General features: G+C 43.0%; 3 protein-coding genes across 3 annotated transcripts; 1 reads left to right on the top strand and 2 right to left on the bottom strand.

Annotated features, from left to right (window-relative positions):
• Positions 1-217: 217 nt before the first annotated feature.
• SRP72 (signal recognition particle 72) lies at positions 218-11,045 on the bottom strand. The gene is made up of 19 exons (XM_065736710.1): positions 10,911-11,045; positions 9,972-10,092; positions 8,982-9,105; positions 8,238-8,381; positions 7,895-8,006; positions 6,715-6,746; positions 5,979-6,103; positions 5,830-5,887; positions 5,505-5,636; positions 4,967-5,095; positions 4,393-4,465; positions 3,233-3,297; positions 2,696-2,795; positions 2,322-2,421; positions 2,029-2,106; positions 1,256-1,393; positions 985-1,022; positions 577-736; positions 218-466 (listed from the first exon to the last, which is right to left on the bottom strand). Exons 1-19 carry the CDS (start codon positions 11,023-11,025, stop codon positions 292-294), a joined length of 2,019 nt encoding a protein of 672 aa, XP_065592782.1. The 5' UTR covers positions 11,026-11,045; the 3' UTR covers positions 218-291.
• Positions 11,046-12,496: 1,451 nt separating this feature from the next.
• On the bottom strand, positions 12,497-16,354 carry LEPROTL1 (leptin receptor overlapping transcript like 1). The gene is made up of 4 exons (XM_065736701.1): positions 16,276-16,354; positions 16,005-16,080; positions 14,913-15,099; positions 12,497-13,862 (listed from the first exon to the last, which is right to left on the bottom strand). The coding sequence occupies exons 1-4, from the start codon at positions 16,289-16,291 to the stop codon at positions 13,746-13,748; spliced, it is 396 nt and encodes a 131-aa protein (XP_065592773.1). The 5' UTR covers positions 16,292-16,354; the 3' UTR covers positions 12,497-13,745.
• Positions 16,355-16,445: 91 nt separating this feature from the next.
• Positions 16,446-24,212, top strand: SARAF (store-operated calcium entry associated regulatory factor). The gene is made up of 6 exons (XM_065736718.1): positions 16,446-16,583; positions 16,867-17,039; positions 18,425-18,815; positions 20,680-20,788; positions 22,152-22,249; positions 22,749-24,212. The coding sequence occupies exons 1-6, from the start codon at positions 16,502-16,504 to the stop codon at positions 22,772-22,774; spliced, it is 879 nt and encodes a 292-aa protein (XP_065592790.1). The 5' UTR covers positions 16,446-16,501; the 3' UTR covers positions 22,775-24,212.
• Positions 24,213-24,391: the final 179 nt, after the last annotated feature.

Here is a 24,391-nt window from a genome sequence, read left to right as displayed (position 1 = left end):
TCCTGTGTAACATCCTGCTGGAGAGCAGGAGATGCAGAAGCCCCCCATGCCCGCTCAGTGGGGTTCCTTAGTCTGATGTGCACTGCACACTAACACATTTTGGAGGAGGACAAGCCCCTGTAGGAGGTACAAGTGTGAGGAAAACAAACTGATGAGTAATGTGTTCCTGTACCAACCCCCCAGAGCACCAACAAAGATTTGGATGCCAAGTCTTTCACCACCACTTGCTTTTGACCTTTATTATGCAACCAACATTACCTACTGATGTGTGGACGTTCTACATTCTGCTTTTTACCACCCTCCCTTCCCCCCTTTCTTCTTCTTCTGTTGCTGTTTCTTCTTGGTGGCTGGGGCGCCAGCAGGTTTTTGGTGCCTGGGAGGGATGACATTACTTGCAGCCGATACAGCTGCAGCACTGCCAGGCCGTGGGGAGGTAGGTGGGCTGCTGGCAGTCCTACTGGCATCCCTACAGAGAAGACAAGAAAAAAGGACACCGTGTGAGTTCACAACCACTTGCAAGATGTTGCACTGTAAGCAACAGCAAAAATAGTAGTTGCCCTAATAATGGGTACTTACAGTTCAGAGGAACCAGCTGTAGTTGCACCCTGAGTTCCCTTGCCAACCTGGTCCTTCTTCTTGCCCTTCTTCCGTCCACGATAGTATGAACGTTCTCGCATTGGAAGCCACCGCTCAGGATCAGGAGTCACCTTGGGGTCATAGTTCTTGGGCAGCTTTCCTACAGAGCAGTTAGTGCCGTGCAATGAGACTGGAGTCAACATGCTAGAGGAGCGTCAACAGAAAGTACAGAGAGCCCAGCGACATATAACACATTTCATCGTGGGTCTACTATCACACAAAAGGAGCAATCATGAAGACCTGAGTTAAGTGAGACCCAGACTCAGCAAAGAGCTCCAGCTCCCAGGCTGGATATCAGAAGAAACAACTTGGATCTGTGCCTTGTCAAAGGCTGGGAACACAACTTACCTTTCTTCTTTTTCTTCTTCTTCTTCACCTCTCCTTGTCTGAAAAGCAAAACAAGAAACACAGTGTGACACAGTAGACAAGTTGAACAATTGCTGTCTTGAGAAGAAGGTGAACAATTCCCATCTTTCTAAAAGCTCGGTCTGGTGCTACCTGAAGCTCCCTGCAGTCACATGCCAGTCTGTCTGCTACAGTAATGCTCTCATTGCACCAGGGGTAGTTCTTCTGCCTTCCTAAAAAATGACTATGCCAGAGCTAAAGCAGCAGACTGTACCCTTGCTCCTTCTGTTGGTTGTCTCCAGTGAGTTTCCCAGCTTTCTTCCGAACGTAAGTTGCTCCATGGGAGTTCTCTAGTGCATCAACGTCCACTTTCAGCGACATGGTGTCTGAGGAAGGCAAATGTTTGCTAAGACTGCGAAGGAAGAGTTCAGGAATGCAAACCAGGAAGGCTAACACACAACTGACAAGGAGCAACCAAGATAAACACCCAGCTTTGTTCAGATAACAACCGGCAACTTCAGCTCGAACAAATTCAGCCTGATGGCAGTATAGATACCACACAGACCTAAGGAGCTAGTTGCAGCTCCCTCAACAACTTCCTGCACAAGTTGGGATGAGCTGCTGCCTCGCTGCCCTCTGACTTTTTTCTTTTTTTTTCTTGAGGTGGTAGACAAGGCTAGCAACTTACTTTGAAAGCTGATCCAGGTGGCAAAAGCTGTACAGGAAACCTGATACTTTGGGTCAGTGAGAATTTATGTACTTTGTTGGACGCAGTCCTGCATTACTAACTCACATCTTAAACTGCAACAGAAAAGCTGGACATAATCCTTGGTTTCCCTTAGAAATTACCAGATCTCGGAGGAGGCTGAAGATAAAAGGGTTCTGGAATCTCATAGTAAACAAACCAACTAGGAAATAAAGCAGCTCCAGAAAACTGGACCTGAATGTACAATTGGAGATGTTCCTTGTCCTTCTTCACAAGAGAATGGGTCTGAATTTCCCACATAGGTAAAATCCAAGGAAACAATACCACTATCAAAAGGATACACTTTTGCTTTTTCAGGGTCCACAAGGGAGTAGGCAGAGATGAGTTGTGCCAAAGTATGCACATCCTTTGGGTTTTGCCTTTGGAGAACAAAAAACAGAAGGAACAAGTCACACGCTCATTCCAAAGCTTGGCATCATCATGCACTGTGTGTCATTCCTTCACAAGTATGGCTTTGAATGGCAGCCCCTGCACAAATGAACTCTGTCAGAGGGCTGATGGCAAATGAACATTGTCAGGCAGCTTGCAGAGGCCTACAGGCAGAAAATCCCTTTTCAGCAACCACCCAACTCACTTCCAGAGTTCCTCCAAGTCGCTGATTGCTTCTTTCTTCCTGCCATGCTTTAATTTGAAGTTGGCAGCTTCCCTTATCAGTGACAAATGGACAGGAGACTCTGGCTGCAAAGGGAGAGCATCTGTAATTAGTTCTTTGATTTCACAGCATATGGCCCAGCTTTAATTTGCTTTAATACCACAGACACCTGGCTAAAGAGGACAGTGAGGAGGCGGGGGGTACATGCAGCTTGAAGGGGACAGAACCAGGACAGCTGACCCAAACTGGCCAAAGGGACATTCTATTCCATAGGGTGTCCATGTGGAACCATAAAGCTGGTGGGAGCTGGACACAACACTAGCTAGAAATGGTTGCATTACCACCTCTGTACTGACTTGCCTGGAATTGCTGATACCACTGGATAGCCTGTGTGAAGACCTCAATTGCACTGTCAATGTCTTCTTCGTGACTGTACATTGTCACCAATGCAGACACCTGCAAATGTTGAAGAGCAGCTTATAGCAGATCCCCACACAAGTGGTCTGCAACCAGAGAGCCAGCAGTTAATTCATGGAATTTCCTAAAATGGTCCATGTGAGCTTTCTGCTCTCTTCCTAGAAAGGAGTTGTGGTTGTAGGCAAGATACTCAGGCATGACTTTCCTACGTAGGTTCTTCCAAAGAAACGTTGCCACCACCCTTACTCCTGCAGTACAAGCTTAGAACTGCATTCAGAGAGAACCTTATTTTGTCTTAGCACCCTCTTTGCTTGCTATCATACATTTTCACTAGAAACCCTTTTTCTCCTCCCCATCTCTACCCAAAAAGTCATGAAAAAAGAAATCAGATCCAATGCAATGAGGTACAGACACTGCCCATTCGTCTATGTCCTAGACACAACTAGAGGTGACTCAGGGCAAGGAGTTTTGCTTACCATACCAGGCTTGTGCTGCAGTTCTTCTATGCTCCTCAGAATCATACAGGCCTTTGTAACACTGCCTTTGAAGAAAGAGAAGAACGTGCTCTTAGTGCCATGGTCACAGTTCAAGGCAAGGTCCAGTCTGTGAACTTCCACTAGTTCCAAAGGTAAACAATGGGGATATAATAAGCCCCTTCTCAAAAACATTTCCCTCATTTTCAGGAATGAAGGACAAAAACCTCCACGTAAGGGATCCCATCCTTGCTCTTGCCACAGTCTGAAAGGGTTCACGAACAGCTTTTGCAAGCAGGTTCTTTTCCTGCTCACAGGATGCCTCCTGACCCAAAACACATTAAATCCTGTCAGTCCTGCCTTGACATGAGCCAGCAACGTGTGCTTGCAGCCCAGAAGGCCAGCAGTATCCTGGGCTGCATCAAAAGAGTGGTGGTCAGAGAGCAAGGGAGGTGATGAGGCCCCATCCACAGTGCAGCAGCCAGGTCTGGGGCCCCCAGCACAGGAAAGACATAGAGCTGCTGGAGTGGATTCAGAGGGCTGGAGCACCTCTCCTAAGAAAACACAGAGGAAGCTGGGCTTGTTTGACCTGGAGAAGGCTTGGGGGAGACCATCTCTGCAGCTTTCCAGTACTTAAAGGGAACTTCTAAACAGGAGAATGACTTTTTAATGTTGTCTGATAGTGACAGGACAAAGAGGAAAGATTTTAAACTTAAATGAGGGTAGAGCTAGATTAGAAATTTTTCAGAGCGGTGAGGTGCTGAAACAGGTTGTCTAGACAAGTTGTAGATGCCCCATCCCTGGAGGTGTTCAAGGTCAGGCTGGAAGGGGCCCTGGGCAGCCTGATTAGTGGATGGCAACCCCACACATGGCAGGGGGCTGGAAGCAGATGATCTTAAAGGTCCCTTTCAACTCAAGCCATTCTATGACTCACAAGTTGTGGGCAGCTCTGCGAGAGATCTGTAGAGCCTCAACATTCAGGCACTAAGCTATGAGCTCTATCCTGCCATAGCTGTATATTTAGAATACCTGACTGAAAGCATCTCTGTTCTGTACTCTGTCACAACAGCGACTGCAGCAGAAATTGCCCCAAAGACTGCTTTCCCCGAACTCTCATGCCATTATAATGTGCTGACACTTTCCCAAAGGAGGAGACAGAATACCTTGAGCAATTTTTAGCTGGGCCATCGTCAGCTTGATCTCAGCTGCATTGGCAGGGTGCTGCTCTGCAAAGTCCTGGAATCCAAGGATAGAAAAACTCAGTATGTGCAAGGGCATCAAGATGCTGATCTGGTGAACCAGATCTTATGCTCAGTCACAGGAAGCTGGCAAGGGCCAAGGGAATCTTTCCAGTACAGGCAGGTTTCAGCATGCAGCAGAGGAGAGCCTCAAACTGTGCCAGTGTCCCACTGTCCTCTTGGATTACAATCCCAGACCACTCATTACTTCCCCAAGAGGGCTTGTTGTAAACTGCTTGCAAGCAGAGCCACAGAACCCACTGCTTACTCTAGAAGAAATCTACAAATGCCAGAGGTGCAAGGCAATATTTTCCCTTTTAAAGCAGCATGGTTTATTTAGGCGTAAATTCCTTCTGGCAGCATTAAACTAAACTACTATAAGCACAGTCAGATAACCCTGGAAATTTAAACAAGACAAAACAAAGGGAAACGGCATAGGAAACACAGAGAGCTAAGTTTGAAGGGAGCAAGACAAAAGGAGTACTTTGTCTTAACCTACTTGCAGAAGCCCTATGGCCTTTGTATGCTGCTTTTCACGACACAGTTGGGCTGCCTGGATTAGCACAGGAAGCAGATGCTCAGGGCTCTGTGACTGCAGGCTTGAAGACAGTTTGCGGCACTGCTCCGCCTGAGGAGGAGTAGAGAATACATTTGTTCAATCTCTGCAAGCACCTAATGCTGGCCTAACATCCAGCTGTATCTAATAAGATGAAATGCTAGCAATGAATTCCCTGAAATGGGTACAAACAGCCAAGAACAAAACCTCTTAGTAGCAGTTCAGATGGATCTAAGAACCCCACACATTCATTCTCTCTCCCCCATAGTCATCTCTGCATTGCTCTTGATGCAGCAACACTCACATCACCACACAACAAGCCATGCTGTTCTATAAGGGATATTTTCTTCCCCACTTATGTGCCTAAGCCAAGTAGTTGTACCTTCTGCCAGACAGACAGTATATCCATTTTTGCCTAGTCAAATTACTATGGAGGGTGCTAAGTCTGTAGCCAACTACTGCAGATCAGTTTTTCTCCTACCTGGTTAGTGTACATTGCCAGCAAAGCTTTGTTGAATTCAATTGCCTGAAGCTGTTTCTTGGAGAGTTTATGCTCAACACCTTCTGCATTGGTCAGCTTCACCTTTTTCTTCGAGTCAAAAACATTTTGGTCCTGAGGAAAAATCACACATGATTAGATGATGTCCCTACATTCCTTGAACAAGAAAAAGTCTTTGAGTCTGTGATTTAACTACTGTTTAGGAAAAAAGCCATTCATGATTATCCTCCTTTTCCATAGCAGCAAACAAGCAGGCTGAGTAACCACAAGAAAAGGCCACACTGAAAGCAACAAGATAATTCTATACCTTGTTAATTGTGATGATATTATTTGCAATGACAGCAAGCAGTCCTACATCTGTTGGCCTGCAAATAAGAAAAGGAGAAAGCACATTATTATGAACAGTGGTCTTTCTATAGGTGGAGGAACAAGCACTTATTTTAGAAAAGCCCATACTTCAACTTGATTATTTGATTGTAGAGTTGTAAAGCATCCTCTGTACGACCCTGCAGTTGCATGATATAAGCCATCTGACCATGAATAATGGCCAGCTCAGCCTCAATGTCTTCTTCGGTCACATCCTGAAAGAAAATCAAACCGAAAGGAGAGTTTAAAAAAAGAACTCAACAACCTGCAGTCTCAACTCTTCTCCCATGGCTTCAGCATTCTGCAGTCAAATGTTTATAAGCCCTCTTAAGCCATGTCAGCAGCAAAGAACCACAGCCACTATAAGTAAAGCCGCAGTACAAATGCAAGTGTATTTGGATTAAACTAGAAAAAAAGGAAAGCTTCACCTGCTATTCTAAGAGTTTGAAGGTAACCCTTTGTGTACTGAATATGCCCTTCTGATTGAACCAACAGCAGTGACTACAAGTCACCTAAGTTTCCCATCACCCACTGCACGTTCATACATTGCATTAAAGGGACACAGGGAGATCTCAAACTGTACCCATCCTGCTTGTACCAGTACAGGCAATAACACAAGGAGCACAGCAGCAAACAGCTTGCTGTGTTGCACTTCTGCAACAGCTACAGTTGCTGCTCCAGCCTCATAAGTTGGTACCAGCAGCAGTGGCAAGTCTTGCTGGGTAATAACTGTATATTTTGGCTGTCATCTGGCTGTCACAGCATGACCTCAGCCTCATTCATGTTGGTGCAAAGCAAACTTTTTATAACAATATCAACAACTTACAGAGTCTTCTGAGAGTGACTGGCGACACAGCTCTAGAAGAAAAACAAAGGGAAGAATTAAATTCAGAAGGCTTAAGGGAAAAAAAAAAGCCTAGAAGCACATACTGTTTTCATGTATCCCTTGCAAATGCTCAATCCAAAACTTCTGTAGCATTATGAATGGCAATTGAGTCTCAGGTTTGGTGATGACACTGCCCATGAAGGAGAAGATTATGCCAAAGAAACATGAAAAATAGGAGATACCATCTTTCCCAAAGCTGCCTATTGAGAGCAGAGTCACACACTTATTCTCTTTCCTGAACAAATTTCTTTGAACCTACCTGCTGATCTATCCCATCAGGCTCACACAGCTCTTAGTATTAACTACCACCAAAGTCAATTAAAGTGCTTTACAGGAATGCAATTCCACCAGTTTTCAGTACAGACCGCTTCTTAACTTCTTGTGTATGTTGTCAGAACATTTCTTGTTTTGCTTTCCAAAGGAATATTATAAGAGCATATAGATTCACTAGTGCCAAGAATTGTACACTCTCAATAGAACAGTTGTAAGGGAGAGCTTCTATTCTATCATCAAAATCAGGTCAGAACTGACCTATTTATCTGTAAGAGCAAATAGATCAGAAAAACTCATTTTCTGTCTCAGCATTCCTTTTTAAAAAAGGAAAAAAAAACCCAAAAATTCCCACGTCCCAAGGTCTCCCTTTCACCCTACTGAAAAAAAAGATCATCTTCACAGAAAAAGGAAACCTCATTTGTTTTAAACTAATATTATGGCTAATTCAGACCACACACGTATTTCTATACTTATATATATATACACACACAGATATGTATATATGCACTCACTAAACCAAGAGTTAAGAATGAGGTGTTTCATCTATTATATGAGAAGAGATGACACTTTAAGTCTACTTCCCACTTCAGAAAAACTGCTCAAAGGAATTCAACCTCTATCAGGGGGCTGAAAGAGAGCCGGGAGATGCCACATGCATGTGTAGCTCTGGAAAAGAGCAGCAGAGGAATGTTTCTACATTAACACCAGTTCTGACCACCATGTGGACACCTATAAAAAATTCTGATGTCAATCGAGAGTTAAAACTTCTCTGTCTTCAAGTGTGCCTAGGAAAAGCACATAACTACTTCTATCACACAAAGCTTTTCTCACCTCACCATGATTTTACCTTCTGCTTTCTGTAGTTTCTTCATTGCTTCATTCAGCTTTCCTTGTCCAATCAATGCACATGCATTGTTGTAACACAGCTCATAGGTAGCTTCTCGAAGGCCCAAATTTTCCTAGCATGAAAAACAAACGTAAACATCAACCGATCTATATTGGCTACAGACACAAGCTGTAGTTTTCAGATACACTCAAACTATTCCTTGCAAAATTAACCTGCTACAGAAAACTATTTTAAAGACAATTTTACAAGGGCATGTAACTGGCAAATTCTAAGTCACAGTACAAAGGACTTTCCTTCACACTGCACAACAAAGTAAGAGCCAAGCAAGAAGTGAGCAACTCACCGGCACCACTCTCTCCCACGTGCTTTGTGCTGCCACAACAGCAGAGAGGTTGGTTTTTCGTTCTTCCTCATACTCATCCTGGGAGTTGCGGATGAGATCCCGGTATGCAGCCAGACAATCATCATAACGCTCCAACCTGTACAGCTGAGAACAGGAAGGATTAGCCTTCAGAACAGCGTTTCCCTGCCCTCTTTCTCCCTCCTCACAGACTGGCAGCAGCAAAGCATCGTATGTTTCAGGCTGAATGTGACTAATGTTTGCATCCGACTGTAAGGGCGTATTCTATACGCTAGGACTCAAGCAATGAAAGCAGCCAAAAATTGTCTTTGCAAAACTGTTCTGATTAATCGTGGAGAAAACAATAGAAACGTTTTTTCTGTTTCACTTCTAATGCCTGAGACACCGGGTCCCATAAACCATTCCTGGACAGGTATGCAAACAGAGGGTTTAACCACATAAAGGATCAATCCTATTCTGCCCTTTATCCCCTTGGCTTCTAAATCAGGCCAGACTCAGGAAGAAAGGGAGTTATTAATGTAGTTCTTTCTTTGGCTCAACAGCAGTCAAGAAATTCCCTACCCAACAAGCAACTGAAGCTCCAAACAAGCTGGAGCACTTGGGAACCGTACCCCTTCATACCCTTAAGACAGAGAAGGAAATTCTGTCCTCTTACTTTCCCACAATAGTGCAGGGGCACAAGGCATCCAGCATACAAAACCACCACCAGGAAGAAAAGTTAATTACCACTTGTCCATAAAGCTCCTTCAGTTTGTCTGTCTGCTGACTGGCACTCTGAATGGTCTTGAGAGCATTTTCAATGCGATTCAACCTGTATTCACAGTAGGCCTTCTCAAAGGCAATAACGTCACTGCAAGGACAAGACAAAGGTTAACAGCAGGTTGCAGTATTCATGCAACAACTTTTGCTCACCTAAACACGTTTGTTTAAGCAGCCCTTATCAGTCACAGACTACTAGATTCCCAAAAAGCCAAACACCAGAGGCAAGCATGTGATCACAGATTACTGAATTATTTAGCTGTTGAGTAATGTATAAGTCTTAAACAACTTCTAATACCCTAATACCACAGCACACTTTCCTGGGAAGCTCCTTAACAAAATCAGTATCTGAAATAGAAAACTGCTGCTGCCAGGCAGTTCTTGGGTAGCAATTCTTATCTCAGTCACTGCACAACAGGCATCTTTATTAGGAAGAGAATTAAATCTGCTTAATGATGTAAAAGGGGTTACAGAAACTCAACTTGTACACAAGCTGTCTTCAAGGTCTTGATTTTGAAAACACGTACAAAGGGCTTGCACTGTCCTGACAGTGAAAGGTCTCCAAAGAGCATGAGACCCCATGAGAATGCCATGCGAAGCTAACAGCTTGCTGCCACTAGCAAGGGCTCGTCCCTCTTCCACAAAAATCATCTCCTTCCCTTCCACCAACTATGGTGCTCACCCACATCAACAAGCAAAATCAGCTCATGGAGGTAGCTGAAAATTAGGTAGGGACAATCTCTGCAACTGAAAAAACAAGCCACTAAAACACCTCAGATTGATACAGACCGTCTCTCAGAGTAAATCAGCATCTTACTGAGACCCTCAATTGCAATGGCTCTGGCACCTCCTGCTCTTGATTTTGCTGCTGCTTAGTTCCCTCTATCTGAAGCTGCAGGACATATCAGGGACTCACAATTTCATATTTTGTAGAAATTACATTAAGGCACAACTCACCTGGGCAAAATTTTAGTGTGGGTGTTGATTACGCTGAGGGCTTCCTTGAAGCTCCCGTTCTGGATGAGACATACCACTTTACACTGAAGTGCAGTCACATCATCTTTGTTGATCTGCAGAACTGGAGAGGAAAACAGTTCTAATGGAAAGATCTAACTTGTTAGCAGACAGACTAAAGCTTTTTAAGTGTCATATACTGTTAAAGTTGGAAAAAAACATCTAACAGTTGCATCATTTTGAAAGGGTTTTGGGATGGCGTGCCTTGGTTCAGCTCATGAGAAAACCCTGCCAGTGTAAAAGAACTCAGTACAAGCTCTGAACTTAACAGAAGTGACTGCAGTGTTAACCTTCCTGGAACAGAGCTGCACCAAAGGGGCTGTGCACACCTGGACAAACCTTTCATTGGCACTTCCAGGCAGAGAACGGTGCCAAAACCTCAGTGCCACGTAAGGTGTGGTCAGGAAGCCGGGGTTGTACAGTCTGGAGAAGAAGAGGCTCAGGGGAAACCTCGTGGCTCTCTGCAACTGCCTGAAGGGAGGTGGTACTGAGGTGGGGGTCGGCCTCTGCTCCCAGGGAACAGGACGAGAGGGAACGACCTCAAGTTGTGTCCGGGGAGGTTCGGGCTCGGTGATAGGACACGTTAATTCACCGAAAGGGTACGATGCATCGGCACAGGCTGCCCACAGAGCTGTGGGGGTACGTGCAAACGCGGTGCCGAAGGATGCGGTGCAGCGGTGGGCTCGGCAGCGTGGGTTAACAGCCACTCCTGATGACAGCAGGAGTGTGACAGCCTCTGACAGCCTCTTCCACGTGGGAAGCATGCGGGAGCACCGCGCCCGGCTCCCGCCAGCCTCCCCGCGCAGCCCCGCTCCCCGAGCCCCCCGCCCCAACGCCCTACGAGCACACGGCGGCGGGGCCGCCGCTCTCTCGCTCACTCACTCTTGTTGACGGACTTGAGCGCGCGGGCGAAGTCACCGTTCTGGCCGCAGCGGTTCACCTCGCTCCATAGCGCCGTTGCCGCCCCAGCACCGCCCGCCGCCGCCGCCGCCGCCATTTCAGAACCGGGAGCGGAGCTGCGGAAGCAGCCCCGGAAGCGGAAAGGCCGCGCCGCCACGTCCCGAGCGTGGGCTAGGGCTGCCCGCGCTCCTCCCTCCTTCCTCCCCTGCCTCTCTACGCGGTGCTCCTTCCCCTAGCGGTGGCTGGGGCAGTGGACTGCCGTACGTTAACAAAAAATGAATAAATGTGTCTGTATCGCAGCAGAGGGGGACCTCTCCGCTGAAGACGGGCTGAGGGAGCTGTGAGACGACCTCGTTGCTGCTTTCCAGCGCTTCAAGAGCTTATAAACAGGGGTTTGGGTGTCTGCACGTGTAAAATGGCCCTGGGTCTTGAAGGAAAGGCAGCACCGGTAGCTGAAGGCAAATGGAACAAACTCACTTGAGGACTGAGTCACCTGCTGCTGTTTGTTCAGCAGGAGTGACAACCGTGTTAACGCAAGAAAGTACACCATTAGTACTTGAAACAAAGCGCTCTTTATTATGAGAGTATTTTTGGATTAAACGTATAGAACTCAGACTGCTATTTAAAATTGTTGTTCAAAGCTGTATAGGATGGCAATGCTGTCTCAGTGCTTACTATAAGGAAAGATCTACCCTCTCAACTGTTGGCTGGTAAATCAGGGCTGGGCTGCATGAACTCAGTGTGCAAGTGAAAGAATCTCACACCACAACATATAAAAAAATGCGTAGCCAACAAAGTCACAGGTGGTTCTACAGCCTGGAAATTCAGAGTAGCATCACATTTAAGAAGCAGGTTAGCAGCACAGGAACCGTGGGATTGATCACACAGTTCCTGACCACTAATCAGGAGACAGTAAACTCAAAATTTGTACCAATCTGAAGCCTTCCTCCTTTGAAAGAGCAAAGATTGCCAATTCAGCCACAAGTTTGGAGCATTTTTCTGAACTCTCTTGTTTGAGTCAAGAGATGCTGAAAGTGTCACCAAAAAAAAGGTGAGGAAATGAATAATTTTACAGCTGTACATCATTTTTGAATGTTGCCATCACAGCCAATTTGGTGAAGCACTTACTACAGATTGAAATACTTCCTTCTGCCCATTGACTTCTGCACTTGACACCTATTTATTCCTCTACTGGTATGGATAAAATTAAACTCTTATCTTATACACAGGATGACATTAACAAAGCAGCAATGCTGCCCTTTCTTGCTGGTAGAAGTTTCACAATCCTATCACTTAAATTGCTATGGTTACTATTTGTATTCAGATATTCAAACTTTGTATTTTATTTACATGTGTACGAACATTACAGCTCAGGCCTGCTATGCCGTGCCTTTTCATTCTGCTCGACTGTTATGTAACAGCTAAGAAATCAGCAGCTTTTAAATATGCACAGTAAATTTCTTAGAACTTTTAAATACAGCTTAGAAGTACATTTGATCAAGTTTATCATTTTTTGTGGTACAACTGAACTTGGTTAACTGGCACTCATCCACTGTCTCAAGATGGAATGTGTAATGGCAAACTTCTTTAATGAAAAAATCCAGATAATTGAGAGGTATGCTAAAAATGTCTTAAGTACTTGAAGCTACGTGTGTAATCTTACAGAACACAAGTCTACAATTACAGACATAACATTAAATCTTATTAACTCATAGTGTAAGAACTTTAGAGCAGTCAGTAAAATCAGTTCAGCCAGTGACTTTCAAAAGTCATGCATCAACTGCATTGTGTGAAGAAAAAAAAAGTGTGTGGAGGGGGAGAAGAAAAAAAAATCACTCTTAAAAAAAGTTTAACATAAGGTTTTAATTTACATTTGAAAAGTTTTATTCCATTCATGGTATGTATAAAATAAATTAAAAAGACGAAGGAGAAAAGTTTTGTATATGCTTCAAATTAACTCATACCAGTAGTTCCATAAATGAACATTTTACCCTCTTCATGGTAAAAAGTTGACATAAAAGCTCAGAACCATACAATAGTTATAAATAGAATTCAAAAGATATTTGTTTTTAAAAAAATGGAATTTATATCTTGTTTTTCCCCTCCCCCTACAACGCAGTTTGGTTTTGCATGTCATAATATTACCACATTTACAGAGTATTTGAATGTCACATCCACACAAAAATTGATAACGAAGCAGGTAAAGTGCAAGCGGTGCTTAAATTTAGGATTCTTCCCAAATAACTCCACCTGCTTCTCAGCCTTTTCCTTACATGAAGGCTATCAACATTCATCACCCAGTCTGAGGTACAGGCAGAAGAAAAAGTCTGTAACTGGTACACCCTCACCCTTGCCTCTTCTAAAATTATAACAAGCTGTGTATCTGTAACTGACAGTGGTAGTGTACAATTGCTTACCTCAGTTCAGCTTATAATTTAATCACATTAAAAAATTGAAGCACTGTATTAATGCTAAAAAAACCCAACCAACTTTAAACTTGCTTTGAAACCATGTTTTAACATTCTTGTTTCAGCTTTAAAGCTTCACATAAACACTGAACAGAACACGAACGACTATTTTAACCAAGAGAGCACCTAAAAACATACCGAAGGTAAAAATGAAATCAGCTCTCTCACTTGATAAAAACCTAGAAACCCATCATTAAAACAGTAGTACACTCAGAACAAACAAGGTGAAAAAGGGGTGTCTAGAATACTGGAGAGGCTTGCTACACTACTTCTCTTTATTGCCCATTCTCTCATTTGTATGGATGGCCACTGAATGACAAGATGTCTATGATAGTTCTCTATCTTCCTTTCACCACTGCTGCCAGCTGAAGTCATCGTTGCTGCCAAAGACCAAGAAAAATCCTAGGATCGTAGCGAAGATGACTGTATTTCCCGTAAGAACAAGCGCACATGAGCCCCAGTAAATCTGTGAACAAGTGGAATTTAGTTAGATATACCCTGAGCCAAACACTGACAAGACAAAATGTAACATCTTGATGTCATGTTAATGACAAAAATTCAGCAATAGATCCACAATGAAAGACAATGGTCATTATGCCAAGAAGGCTGGGTTTGGCTTACCTTAACGGGCCTGACCAAATGATATAGTCAGCCAAGCAGCACTACGCTTTCTTCTAGCCCGGTTCAAAGTGCTGGCTAACAGGCAAGGACATTTTGTTTTATATCCAGAAACAGTAAAATGAGTCTAGGCAACAGCAGCAAATTTTTGCAAGCCCCAGCTATACTTGCTAGCCATGGGAAGTTTTTTTTTGTTGGTTAGGTTTGGTTGGTTTTTTTTGTTTGTTTGCTTTGAAGACAGGCAAGGATAGAGGCCTGTAAAATATCAGCAGATGTACAAGTAACAATAATGAAAAACAAAGCTGAATGTTTTCCAAGGAGAGTAGTCAAAGGGTGTGAGGCATTCAAACTGACTGGCTGGTCTGTTCCTGACTGAGACACACATTTTATAGTTTTTGCTTTAGTGTTCTCAGAAATTCAAGTGAACAAGGTCGTCTTTTAAAGGACATCAGTGGAAAGTCATGCATTGGGAAAGACATTATAATGATAAATCAGAAGATTAAGAAAAAAATCACATGTCCTTCACAGTGAGTAGTAAAATGCACTGTTATATTCAGACTTCTTTAACTCAATTATTCTACCAACTGCCTTCAAGGTATTCTGTGAACTTCTGTATTTGTCTACTTGCCTACTAAGTTATCATGCTCATTTTTTACTGCACATAGCATGTTAGAGTTTATTCTATGACCACATAAAGCAATCAGCAAATATATCTTTTTTTGCCATACTTTCATTTCTAAGATTTTCTTTTTTTCCCTGAAGGAACTCCCATTTCCACCTCAAGCATCTTCAGTACATATTTATAGAAGTTGCCCAGTGCATCACAGTTCTACCTTCAGTTAATTAAAAAAAATGCTTCCTATCAAAGAATATTTTCAGAGACTGAAGTAGCACTAACCAGTTCTGCTCTGGCAAACACTATAGGCAGTCCAAATGCTGAGACAACAATGCCTGTAGTAAGAAATACAGCTAGCTCCTTGCAGGCGTTACTCGTCGCATCTGTGTCATCTACTAATCTTCTTGCTATGCAGTATGGGATAGGAGAAAGGATGTAAAAAAACAGAACAAACAGTGGCCAGTATTGGCTGAAAAAGAAAAAAGGAAATTCAACGTTAACTTCATTTACTTCCCACTCTTCCCAAAAATCAATTTAAGGTATTTTCCCCATCCAGTTCCCACACTTGGCAAAGATAGACACAAGCCCAGACAAAGCAATCCCTTCACTTTGGAATAAAATGACGTAAATCCAACATACCACACTTATGCTTCAGCTGACCTCAACTGTAGCAACAGAGACCTAATTCAGAGGATGTTTGTGAGGCAAATGATGATCTTAAGATCTAAGTTTGACCTGTCAGCTTTGCTTCTGAACTGCAGAGACCTTTGTAAAGTCTTCAATTCATTTTTGCATGTAAAGTTTGAGTACATGTATGGGATCAGAGTAGTGTTCTCTGCCAACAGTCAGAAGCCAAACCATGTGACAGATAGTTTTGGCTTCATCTGTTCAACGTCGTATCTTTTATTGCTCACAGCTCACCAGATATGTCAGTGCAGTGAAAATTAAATCATGTTATTTGAAGTACGACAGTGTAATAATCTCACTGCTAAGGCTTTGTGCCACCAGCTTAGATTTTACCGTAGAAAAGAGCTAACGTAGGAAAACTAGTCACATATATGGAAAACTGTAAATGACAACTAGTGAATTTGATATTTATCTCATATTGAATAAGTCAATAGGAAAGACTGTGATTTAAGCCACAAATAACCAAACCCATGGGGTTGACTTCTCACACTCGGCGCATTGCTTCCTGCCTCTAGGAAACAAAGTGATCGGAATCAATAAGACAGCTGCAGTTGTGAGATGCTGCTTTACCCGCCGTAGAGATGAGCCTCTCACACACACAAGATGAATCACTCATTAATTATGAACCAAACCACTCTGCAACCAGACATGGCAAAGGACGCGGAGCACGCGGAGCAGACGCATTACTTGTACTGAGGAAGGGCGCATCCCAGCATCAGGAACATCAGTCCCACCGCTCCCCCGAAGGACAGGCTGATGAGAGCTGTGAAAACACAAACGCAGAACAGGTGAGCACTGCGATCAGCCGCACGACACGTCCGCCACAGCCTGCAAACAAGCGGGGAGGAGTCCCGGAGCCGGGCTGGCTCTGTGTCTCTGTCGCCAGAGCCGTGCACGGGCCGGGTCTCCCCGCGCACCCCCGATCGCCTGCGGGCTACAGCCGTCCCGCCCCGCACACCTTTGATGCCGGCCATCGCTCTGCGCGTCCCGCTGCCAGGAAACGGAACTGTGTCACAGCTTTCCCCCTCCCGGAAGGGGAAGGTGTCGCGCACGCTGCTTGCGCTGCCGCCCCGTGCCGCGGGCTGTGCCCCGCCCGCTTCCCCGCCCGTTCCGGCGCGGCCGGGTGATGCGCAGCGCCCTGCGCCGGAAAGCGCCGAGTCGTGTCGGCCGGCTGTGGAGCTGCCATGGCGGTCGGACGGGCGGTCCCTGCGTTTTTGCTGCTTCTCTGTGCTGCTGCCGGCACCGCGCGGGGCTGGGAACAGCAGGGTGAGAGCTGCGGGGGCTTGGGGGCTGCCGGCGGGACGAGCCGCGGGCCTGCAGCCTCGTTCTGCTGCGCTGTTGCTGTGACAGTGGGGCGAGGGTCTGGGGGTGCAGGCTGTGGGAAGGCAGCCCGCCGAGGGGCTCTGAGGTCGGGTCGGCCGTTAGCTCGGCTGCGGCATCGGCTGGGACAGCGTGCGGGGGGTGTTGGGAGCTCCGAGCCGTTCCTGTCTCTTTGCGAGAGTAGGGTGGTGGGATGTGGTTATGCTGACCACGCTGCTGCCCGTTACAGGGGTCCTGCTGCGGGACGTGCAGGTGCTCACTCTGCAGCGGGGCCGCTACACCACGGCACGGCGCACGGCTGCAGTCCCTCAGCTTCAGTGCACTGGAGGCAGCGCTGGGTGCTCCTACATCCCTGAGGTCGTTCAGTGCTACAACAGAGGCTGGGACGGCTACGATGTACAGGTAACAGCAGTTAAAGTTTGTTAAACTGGAGTGGAGCCCTCCTCGTGCAGAACTGGTAACTTGTGAAAGAGGAAGTAATCGACCAGAGTATCACTTCCCTTTCTATTAGAGAACAGCTAAAGGTTACCCTGAGTACTGAAAACATGGTGCGTGTGTGTATGTGTCTTTATGGATTATCCATGAAGGCTTTAATGTAAAAACACTTCGCTGATGTTAGCTGAAATGTTGTTTGAATTTATACAACCAAACTGAGGCAAATCCTTGAGGATGCTCTTGCTTCAGTATTGCTGAACGTATTCACAGTTTCTAGAGCAGAAAGGATTACACGTATTTAATTATGTCACTTCTCCTCGTTTAAAAAGTAAGTCAAAACTTTTATGACTTTGAAATTAATTAGATTTCAGGATGATGAGGCACTGCAACAATTTGCACAGAGAGGTGGTGGATGCTCCATCCCTGGAGACATTCAAGCTCAGGCTGGATGAGGCTCTGAGCAACCCAATGTAGGTGTCCTTGTTCCTTGCAGGAGTGTTGGACCAAATTCCCTTTAAGATTCCTTTCCAACTCAAATGATTCTATGATAGAGAAGCATATATTCGGTGCTAAACTATAAATTATGTTTAATAAAGAGCTGTTTTATTTGTTGCTGCCTACACTTTTGTCAATGGACTGAACAGGGATCAAAGCTGAAGTTTATTGACATAATTGATCTAGTATTGTAAAAGCACAGCCCACTTGGAATTTGCAGTGTGTACTGCTATACTGAGTTATAGACTTTGAAAAACATAGTTTCCAAATTAATATTAGTTGCAGGTAGAGTTGATACCAAAGTTCAGATGACTCAAGGAAATGTGAGACTGAGAAGTTAACGTATATTCACTTGCAAAATCCTAATCTATTGTCAATTGTCACCTTAGAATCCCTAGTTATGTCTCGCATGATTTGTTTTTACATTGGTCTGTACATAAATATAATCACATGTGCTGCTTTTCAGGCTTCCAAGGTCTATTTTTATAGCTGTCATCAAGTCTACATGGGTGAGACATTTCTTAAGTAACTGTCAGAGATGGGATGGGTTATTTTTAGAAGTGTTGCTTTACCTGAAGAAGGGATACTTGAAAAACTTGTCCAGTGAAGAAATTGACTTGTAACTTCTCTGTTCTAAACAATTAAATCACTTCAACTTGGAGGAATTTTAAAAAAGGTTCCTAGCTATTCTCAGATTCCAAGCCCTTTTCAGAACAGGAGAGCTCAGAAATTCCTTATTCTGTTGCCTTTTATCTGATTTCTTGTGAATTACAGCATTGTCTATCATGTTTGGGAATGCAGGCTGATATTTTCATTCCTGAAGGAATAGCTACTACTTGGTTTTGTTTGTTTTTTAGTGGGAGTGCAAGGCAGACTTGGAAAGCACTCTTCGTTTTGGACAAATTGAAGTGAGCTGTGAAGGCTATAATTATCCAGATGATCCTTACATCTTAAGAGGTTCTTGCAGTTTGCTGTTCAGATTAGAGCTGACGAAAGAAGGTGAATGGAAAGCAAAGAATTCTGGAAGCTTTGGTTCTGGCTATTACCAATCAACGAAGGATTCTTCTGATTCTGGTGCTGGAGCAATTTTTGTTATTGTTCTACTGATTCTTGCCTTTGGCGTATACAAGTTCTTCCTTAGTAACCCACAGCCCCAGCAGAGTTTTGGTGATAGCGATGGATTCACTCATCCTTCCTGGCAGAGTCATCAGGCATCTCCTCCTCCTGGTTTTAAGTCCAGCTTCACAGGTAGGAATACAAGCCATGTCTTAGTGCTCAGAAACAAGCACTATCTTACCTGCAGGATGTTCTTTCAGCTGTTGTGTTGCTTTGCTAGAAATGACTGTTGTGTACCAATCCTTGGTTTAACAACAGGTGAATTGCTATAGTTGTAGTGGTCAGATGATTAAATTCCCAATGGAGAGAGAGAGCAGTCTACGCAAGACCTGCTTCTCATGTGCTTCTTTCATCTGGAATTGAAAATTATATAAATAGTGACGAGATTGCTAGGAAAACGTGCACCTCTTTTATTTTCCCAGAAAACTGGTGACTGCAATCAGGTAGTCAGAAGCAAGTAAAACTCTTTCTCATCTGGTGCCTGACCAATTCATTTAACCTTGCAAATGTGTAATGCTTGTGACCTTGACACTCAAATTACCTTGAAACAAGATGCATGATCTCATTCATTCGTTCATTTATTTATTAATTATTGTGAGATAGAGGAGTGGTCCTTGGAAGTAGTAAATAGCAAGAATTAAATTTTACATATTCAGACGTAAACTTTTGATTAATGTTAACAAACAAATGTTAATGCCTTCGTGCAGGTTAGCTGAAACCACGTGCCAACAGGGGGTGCCAGTACAACTCTTCTCAATAAACTTGTGCGGGGCATTTGCAGCACTTCAGCATATGTACCTGGAGCAGAAAATTAGGGGAGCGGGGTTAAGGTTCTGTATTAACTTGTGAGTTTGTAAATGGACTTCAAAGTAGTTATTTCAGACAACCTGTCTATTTAGTATGTGCACTGGTGAGTAACCTTCTGTATGTGTGCCACTTACCTGAGGCGTTATGGTGGTCATACAGGGTTCTGTCATACTAGACGTAGGCAAATCAAAGCAAACATTCAGTGTACACATGGTTTTAATTTTAAAGTGAAGGATTGCTTTCTTTTTTTCTATCCTGTTCCTTGTAACTTAATTCCACAAACATACTTCTAGTGGACAGAGTCTGAAATCTAGCATGGGTAGAGCTTGAAAATGTCTTTTCTTGATTGATTCTGAAAATGGAGAAACTTTAAAATGCATAGTGTGAGCCACGTGAGGATTAATTATCTGCCTTCTGTTTTCATAATGGAGCAAAAGCATTCCTCAGTGTATAGGGCACACATCTGTCTTTGAAAATTTGGGTGATAACGAAAACCAAAGGTAGTTCACTTATTCCTCTTAACATTCAACTTGCCTCATTTCAAATTCCCTCATCATAGAGAATGTTCCCTGTGAAACTCATTTAGCTAGAGTATATTAATTACTTTCTTCTTTTAGTAGTTTGACATGATCTACATGTTTACTCTAGATTTTTTTTGACAAAAAAAGGCAGACTCCTGAATCAGCATTCAGCCATGGTGCTTTTGGGTAAATTAGTTGGTTTGTCTCCCTGATTAACATACCATAGTTTAATGGGTATTTTGTCCCAAGGTGAGCTTATATTTCTCCCAGTGACATCAAGTCACATGTAGAAGTCTGATTTCAACTGATAATGTAAGTCAGAATTAATCTTCCATAATGTTTTATGGTACTTGGTTTTCTGTTCCTTATTAATCTACCCTGTCTGTTTATAAAATCTGCAGGCTCTGATGTGTTTTCCAAACATGGAGACTGTGAAAAAGAGTGAAATTTTATTTCTGACGTGAAAATCTTTACCTCTGTTAGTTTGTTTCTGCTTTTGAAACGTTGAGACTACCTTTCAGGACGAGCTTGATCAGGAATCAGTTGAAGTCAAGAAGAGCTTAGTTTCTAATTTGCCGCTATGTTTAAGATATGAGAGCCTTATTGCAACAGCCAACCTGAGGAGTAAGTGCTATTAACTGATATTTCTTTTTTCCATTTGGTTTAAGGTGACAACGGCTTTGGGACTCGTTCCAGTCATGAAACCAATTCGGGACCAGGATTTTGGACTGGATTAGGAGCAGGAGGCTTGTTAGGCTACTTGGCTGGCAGTCAGAGGTAAAATAAAATGCTGTCAGAATTTAAATATACAAGATTTCGGCTGGCATATCATGTACATTTATATTGTTTGTAAGTTTTCAGGTGTGTATCATTCAAGCTCTAAAATCCTACCTCTAGAACAGCTTTGAGGTGCAGTCTGTAGCAAAGATATTCTGAGCACCTTTCTTGAGGAGAAAATACTCAAGTTCCTAAGGTTCTTCATTCTGCTTTAAGTGCACTCTCTGACCTGACCTCATGGCTTTCAAAATTATAATAAACATTTGAACAATCAGTATGCAGGCTGCTTTAAAATACATATAAAAACATGAAGCATAAAACCACATGTAAATAGTTCTCTTATGTCGGTGTCATCTCTCCTGAAGTTAGTATGGGTGGCACTTGCTCTTCTGCAATACTTAGTGCAGTCAGACTAAACTGTCTTAACTCTCCAGTCTCTAATGACTTATGTATGGAAATCCAAAATATGTGGTTTTCCAGAGGGCTTGTAAGTCATGAGTAAGTTGCATTTTTGGAAAAAACAACATGGACAACATTCAAATGCCATTTCAGTGCTGAACTAAGTAGCTGTGGGTCATTGCCATACACCACTAAAGATGCATCACTCTTAAGGAAACAGTTTAAGTGTTGCAATTGCTGCTGTTTTAGCCTTTGCTAGAGAAAATACATTAGCTTCTGCAGCAACTTCTCAGAATGCAAGCAGTTTCCTGTATTTGTCCAAGAATTACATGTGTATCAAGCCTAATTTCCTAGGAACCTAATAATATAACAAATTCAATAGTCACATTTAGTTCTTACAATTGGGAATAAGGGCATGTGGGCAGGAGTAGTGAAGTATCTTTCCTTCTCTGTAAAGTATCTTCGTGGTAACAACAGATGACTTACCAGATTGCCCCTTTATTAAGAAGTGAAAGTTTGAGGTATAAAGTGTTCGCTGTGCAGACTTTGTCTCAGAAATCAAATAACGTTCACCTAGGCAGTAATTCATCAACAGTAGAAATAGTCTATAATTTCACTTTGAATGAAACTTTGAAGTGTAAGGGATGAAAGGTCAGATCTTGTTCTGTTGGGCTAACCTCACTAAGATTTTTTAAAAGTTAGGATACATTTGAAGGTTGCTTGACTTGATAGTTAAGTATTTTAATACGTGGTACTTATATTTATGCACTGTGTATGTATTTTTTATTTTACAGGTCCCTTGATGTTCACCCCCTAGTTTCAGTGGCCTCTTATTTAAGATTAATGTCCTCAAAACATGTTTGAGTTCAAACACATGAACAAGTTTTCTAACCTTTTCTTTGAAGACAGTCTTTGGTCCACGGTTTTTTAGGCTTTCTTTTTCCTTTTCTGTTTCTCTTACCAGAGCACAGCCACGCTCCTCATATTTCAGTACATGGGCAGATCCAATGCACAGGCAGTCCAGCAATTCCACACAAGGCAGCAGTACAAGAACTGCATCTGGTAAGGCACAAGACCTTTTAAACTCCTGAAGCTTGAGAAACTTCGATCTGTGCAAAATGCACAGATGTTAAGTGAGGTTCAGCAAGCATTCCTGGTTTTATTCTGGTCAAGACTTGAGTATAGATGAGCACGTAACTATTTCTAGAAGCAGAGCAGTGTTGTGTGCATACCTACAGTGAGGATAGTACCACCCATATTAGAGTGGTCTCTATCTGCAAGATTAAGACTTTCTCCTTTGAGACATGTATTAGTAGCACGCCCTTCTCTAGTAAACATACATACATAAAACAAAACAACAAAAGAAGGATTGTCTGCAAAGAATATTTTTCAAGCCAGTCAGTCCACAGCTAATGCTTCTTTTTGTCATTTATGCAGAAGTTTTGACTTGTCGTCTTTAGGAGCTTTAGCCTATAGATTTGCTTAGGAGCTTAGCCTTATAGAATTGCAGAGAACGAATCAGAATGGCTGTGATGGATCTGAGATGTTTCTTTCCTTGCAGGGTTTGGTGGCACAAAGCGGAGATAAAATCCTTGGTGTTATTACATCTGAGTCATTGGACTAAATCATCTTCCTCTGTACTAACCCCTTTTTCATCAGTAGTAGTGGCTGTGAAAAGAGTTGTGAAGAACTAGGCAAATAACTGCTCTCTTTCCCATGTGGAAACGTGAACCTTCTCTATTGTGTACTTGTACTGGAGCGTCTGCTATTTCGCCACAACAGCTGCTTCTTGGAAAATACAAAATAAACTCATCCTCATTGAATCAAATTATGTTACGGTTGCTTATATATGAGGGTTTATGGTAAACTCTTTATTGGTCTGGGCTTAATTTCACTTAATGCAGGATTTCTGTGAGTTTGGTTGTTTTGTTTGGGTTTGTTGTTTTTTTTTTTTGTAATCTGGAGTCTGAAAGAGCATGATTAGACATTAGACAGCACCTACAGACCACTGTTCTTTGAAACTGCTTTTGCATGTCTTTTAAAATTCATGTGAATATTATTCTCAGTGCAATCAACTAGTCAGAGGAGGGTTTTCCTTAGTGGAAAAGAGTAAAACTATGCATCTAGAGAGAGCAATGTTTATGTTTCTCTGTGCTGTGTGATTATTGGGACATTCAGACTTGAGCTACACCATGTTTCAGAGTTAATTTAAGCGGCCATGTGAATCTGGGGCTCTTCTAGCCTGAAGTGAATCAGTATGGTTCCTGGCCCAGGGGTCTGCTGGATGCTGTGACCTTGGAGACGTTAAAGGCCAGGATAGGTGGGGCTCTGAGCAACCTGGTATAGCTGTAGGTGTCCGTGTTGCACAGGAGTTGGACCAGGTGACTGTTAAGGGTCCCTTTCAACTCAAATGATTCTATGATTCTTTGTCTAATTTGGGATTTTTCTTATGGAAGACAGGTAATTTAAATTAAGGTGACTGCAGGTGCTTTGCTCCTACTGCCATTTTCTTTGTACTGTGGCTGTCAGTAATACTGTGAAACTGTCAGATGTGAACTGGCTTGTATCTCAGCTCCTGTCTTTCCTGCTAGATGTCCTGTCCAGGGCATGATAAGCTGAAGATGCTCATTGCAAAGGCAAAGAGGGCACACTGTAAGGTTTTGTCTTGTGAGAAGGATCATATGGTAAATCTTTGCAGCCAAGTATAGCAATGTATTTTAATTGTGGAGTTCTTGCTTGTTTGTAATCTGAGCTGAAGCTTTCAACAGTCAGTACTCTGCTCACCAACTAATTACTAAATCAATATAACTGGATTATTTTCTAATTGAGTAGTTTGAAGTGATCTCAATAATGTGTTATAAAAAGTTTTGGATGTTTTTTTTGTGTGTATTTATATCCTGTATGAATCTGTTTTGATGCATAAACCTGGTGAGTCTGCTGAACTTGTTTTAGGATATTTTTTCCATTCTATTTGGTGAAGTAATAAAAATAAGTGAATAAAGAGTATTTCTTATTTAAAGCAGTAGCTTGAGGCCTGTGGGAATGGCATTAGCTTTTCTTTGGAGTTGATGGTGTCTCAGCAATGTCTTGATTGTTGTGTAATAACATCCTTTCTCCTTAGCTGTGTATTTAATCTCAAAGCAGTACTGTAAGTAGTTATTCTATTGATTGAGTTTTCAACAACAAAATATTCAACCACATAAA

Source organism: Cyrtonyx montezumae, unplaced genomic scaffold, assembly GCF_038088225.1.
Source record: "Cyrtonyx montezumae isolate F1298 unplaced genomic scaffold, pur_monq_1.0 scaffold_2, whole genome shotgun sequence".
Taxonomy (NCBI): domain Eukaryota; kingdom Metazoa; phylum Chordata; class Aves; order Galliformes; family Odontophoridae; genus Cyrtonyx; species Cyrtonyx montezumae.
This window is presented reverse-complemented; position numbering and strand designations above follow the sequence as displayed.

What these genes read in the sequence shown, in the direction of transcription:
- SRP72 (XM_065736710.1), bottom strand. Translation starts at nt 11,025, where the DNA reads ATGGCGGCGGCGGCGGCGGCGGGCGGTGCTGGGGCGGCAACGGCGCTA. An exon ending in GAAACTACAGAAAGCAGAAG is followed by an intron (nt 6,747 to 7,894) that starts GTAAAATCATGG and finishes TTTTTCTTCTAG; the next exon opens with AGCTGTGTCGCCAGTCACTC. An exon ending in GAAGAAGAAAAAGAAGAAAG is followed by an intron (nt 737 to 984) that starts GTAAGTTGTGTT and finishes ACTGCTCTGTAG; the next exon opens with GAAAGCTGCCCAAGAACTAT.
- LEPROTL1 (XM_065736701.1), bottom strand. An exon ending in TGCGCCCTTCCTCAGTACAA is followed by an intron (nt 15,100 to 16,004) that starts GTAATGCGTCTG and finishes TTTCTTTTTCAG; the next exon opens with CCAATACTGGCCACTGTTTG. An exon ending in TGTTTGCCAGAGCAGAACTG is followed by an intron (nt 13,863 to 14,912) that starts GTTAGTGCTACT and finishes ACTTGTTCACAG; the next exon opens with ATTTACTGGGGCTCATGTGC.
- SARAF (XM_065736718.1), top strand. Translation starts at nt 16,502, where the DNA reads ATGGCGGTCGGACGGGCGGTCCCTGCGTTTTTGCTGCTTCTCTGTGCT. An exon ending in GGGACGGCTACGATGTACAG is followed by an intron (nt 17,040 to 18,424) that starts GTAACAGCAGTT and finishes TTTGTTTTTTAG; the next exon opens with TGGGAGTGCAAGGCAGACTT. An exon ending in TACTTGGCTGGCAGTCAGAG is followed by an intron (nt 20,789 to 22,151) that starts GTAAAATAAAAT and finishes TTCTCTTACCAG; the next exon opens with AGCACAGCCACGCTCCTCAT.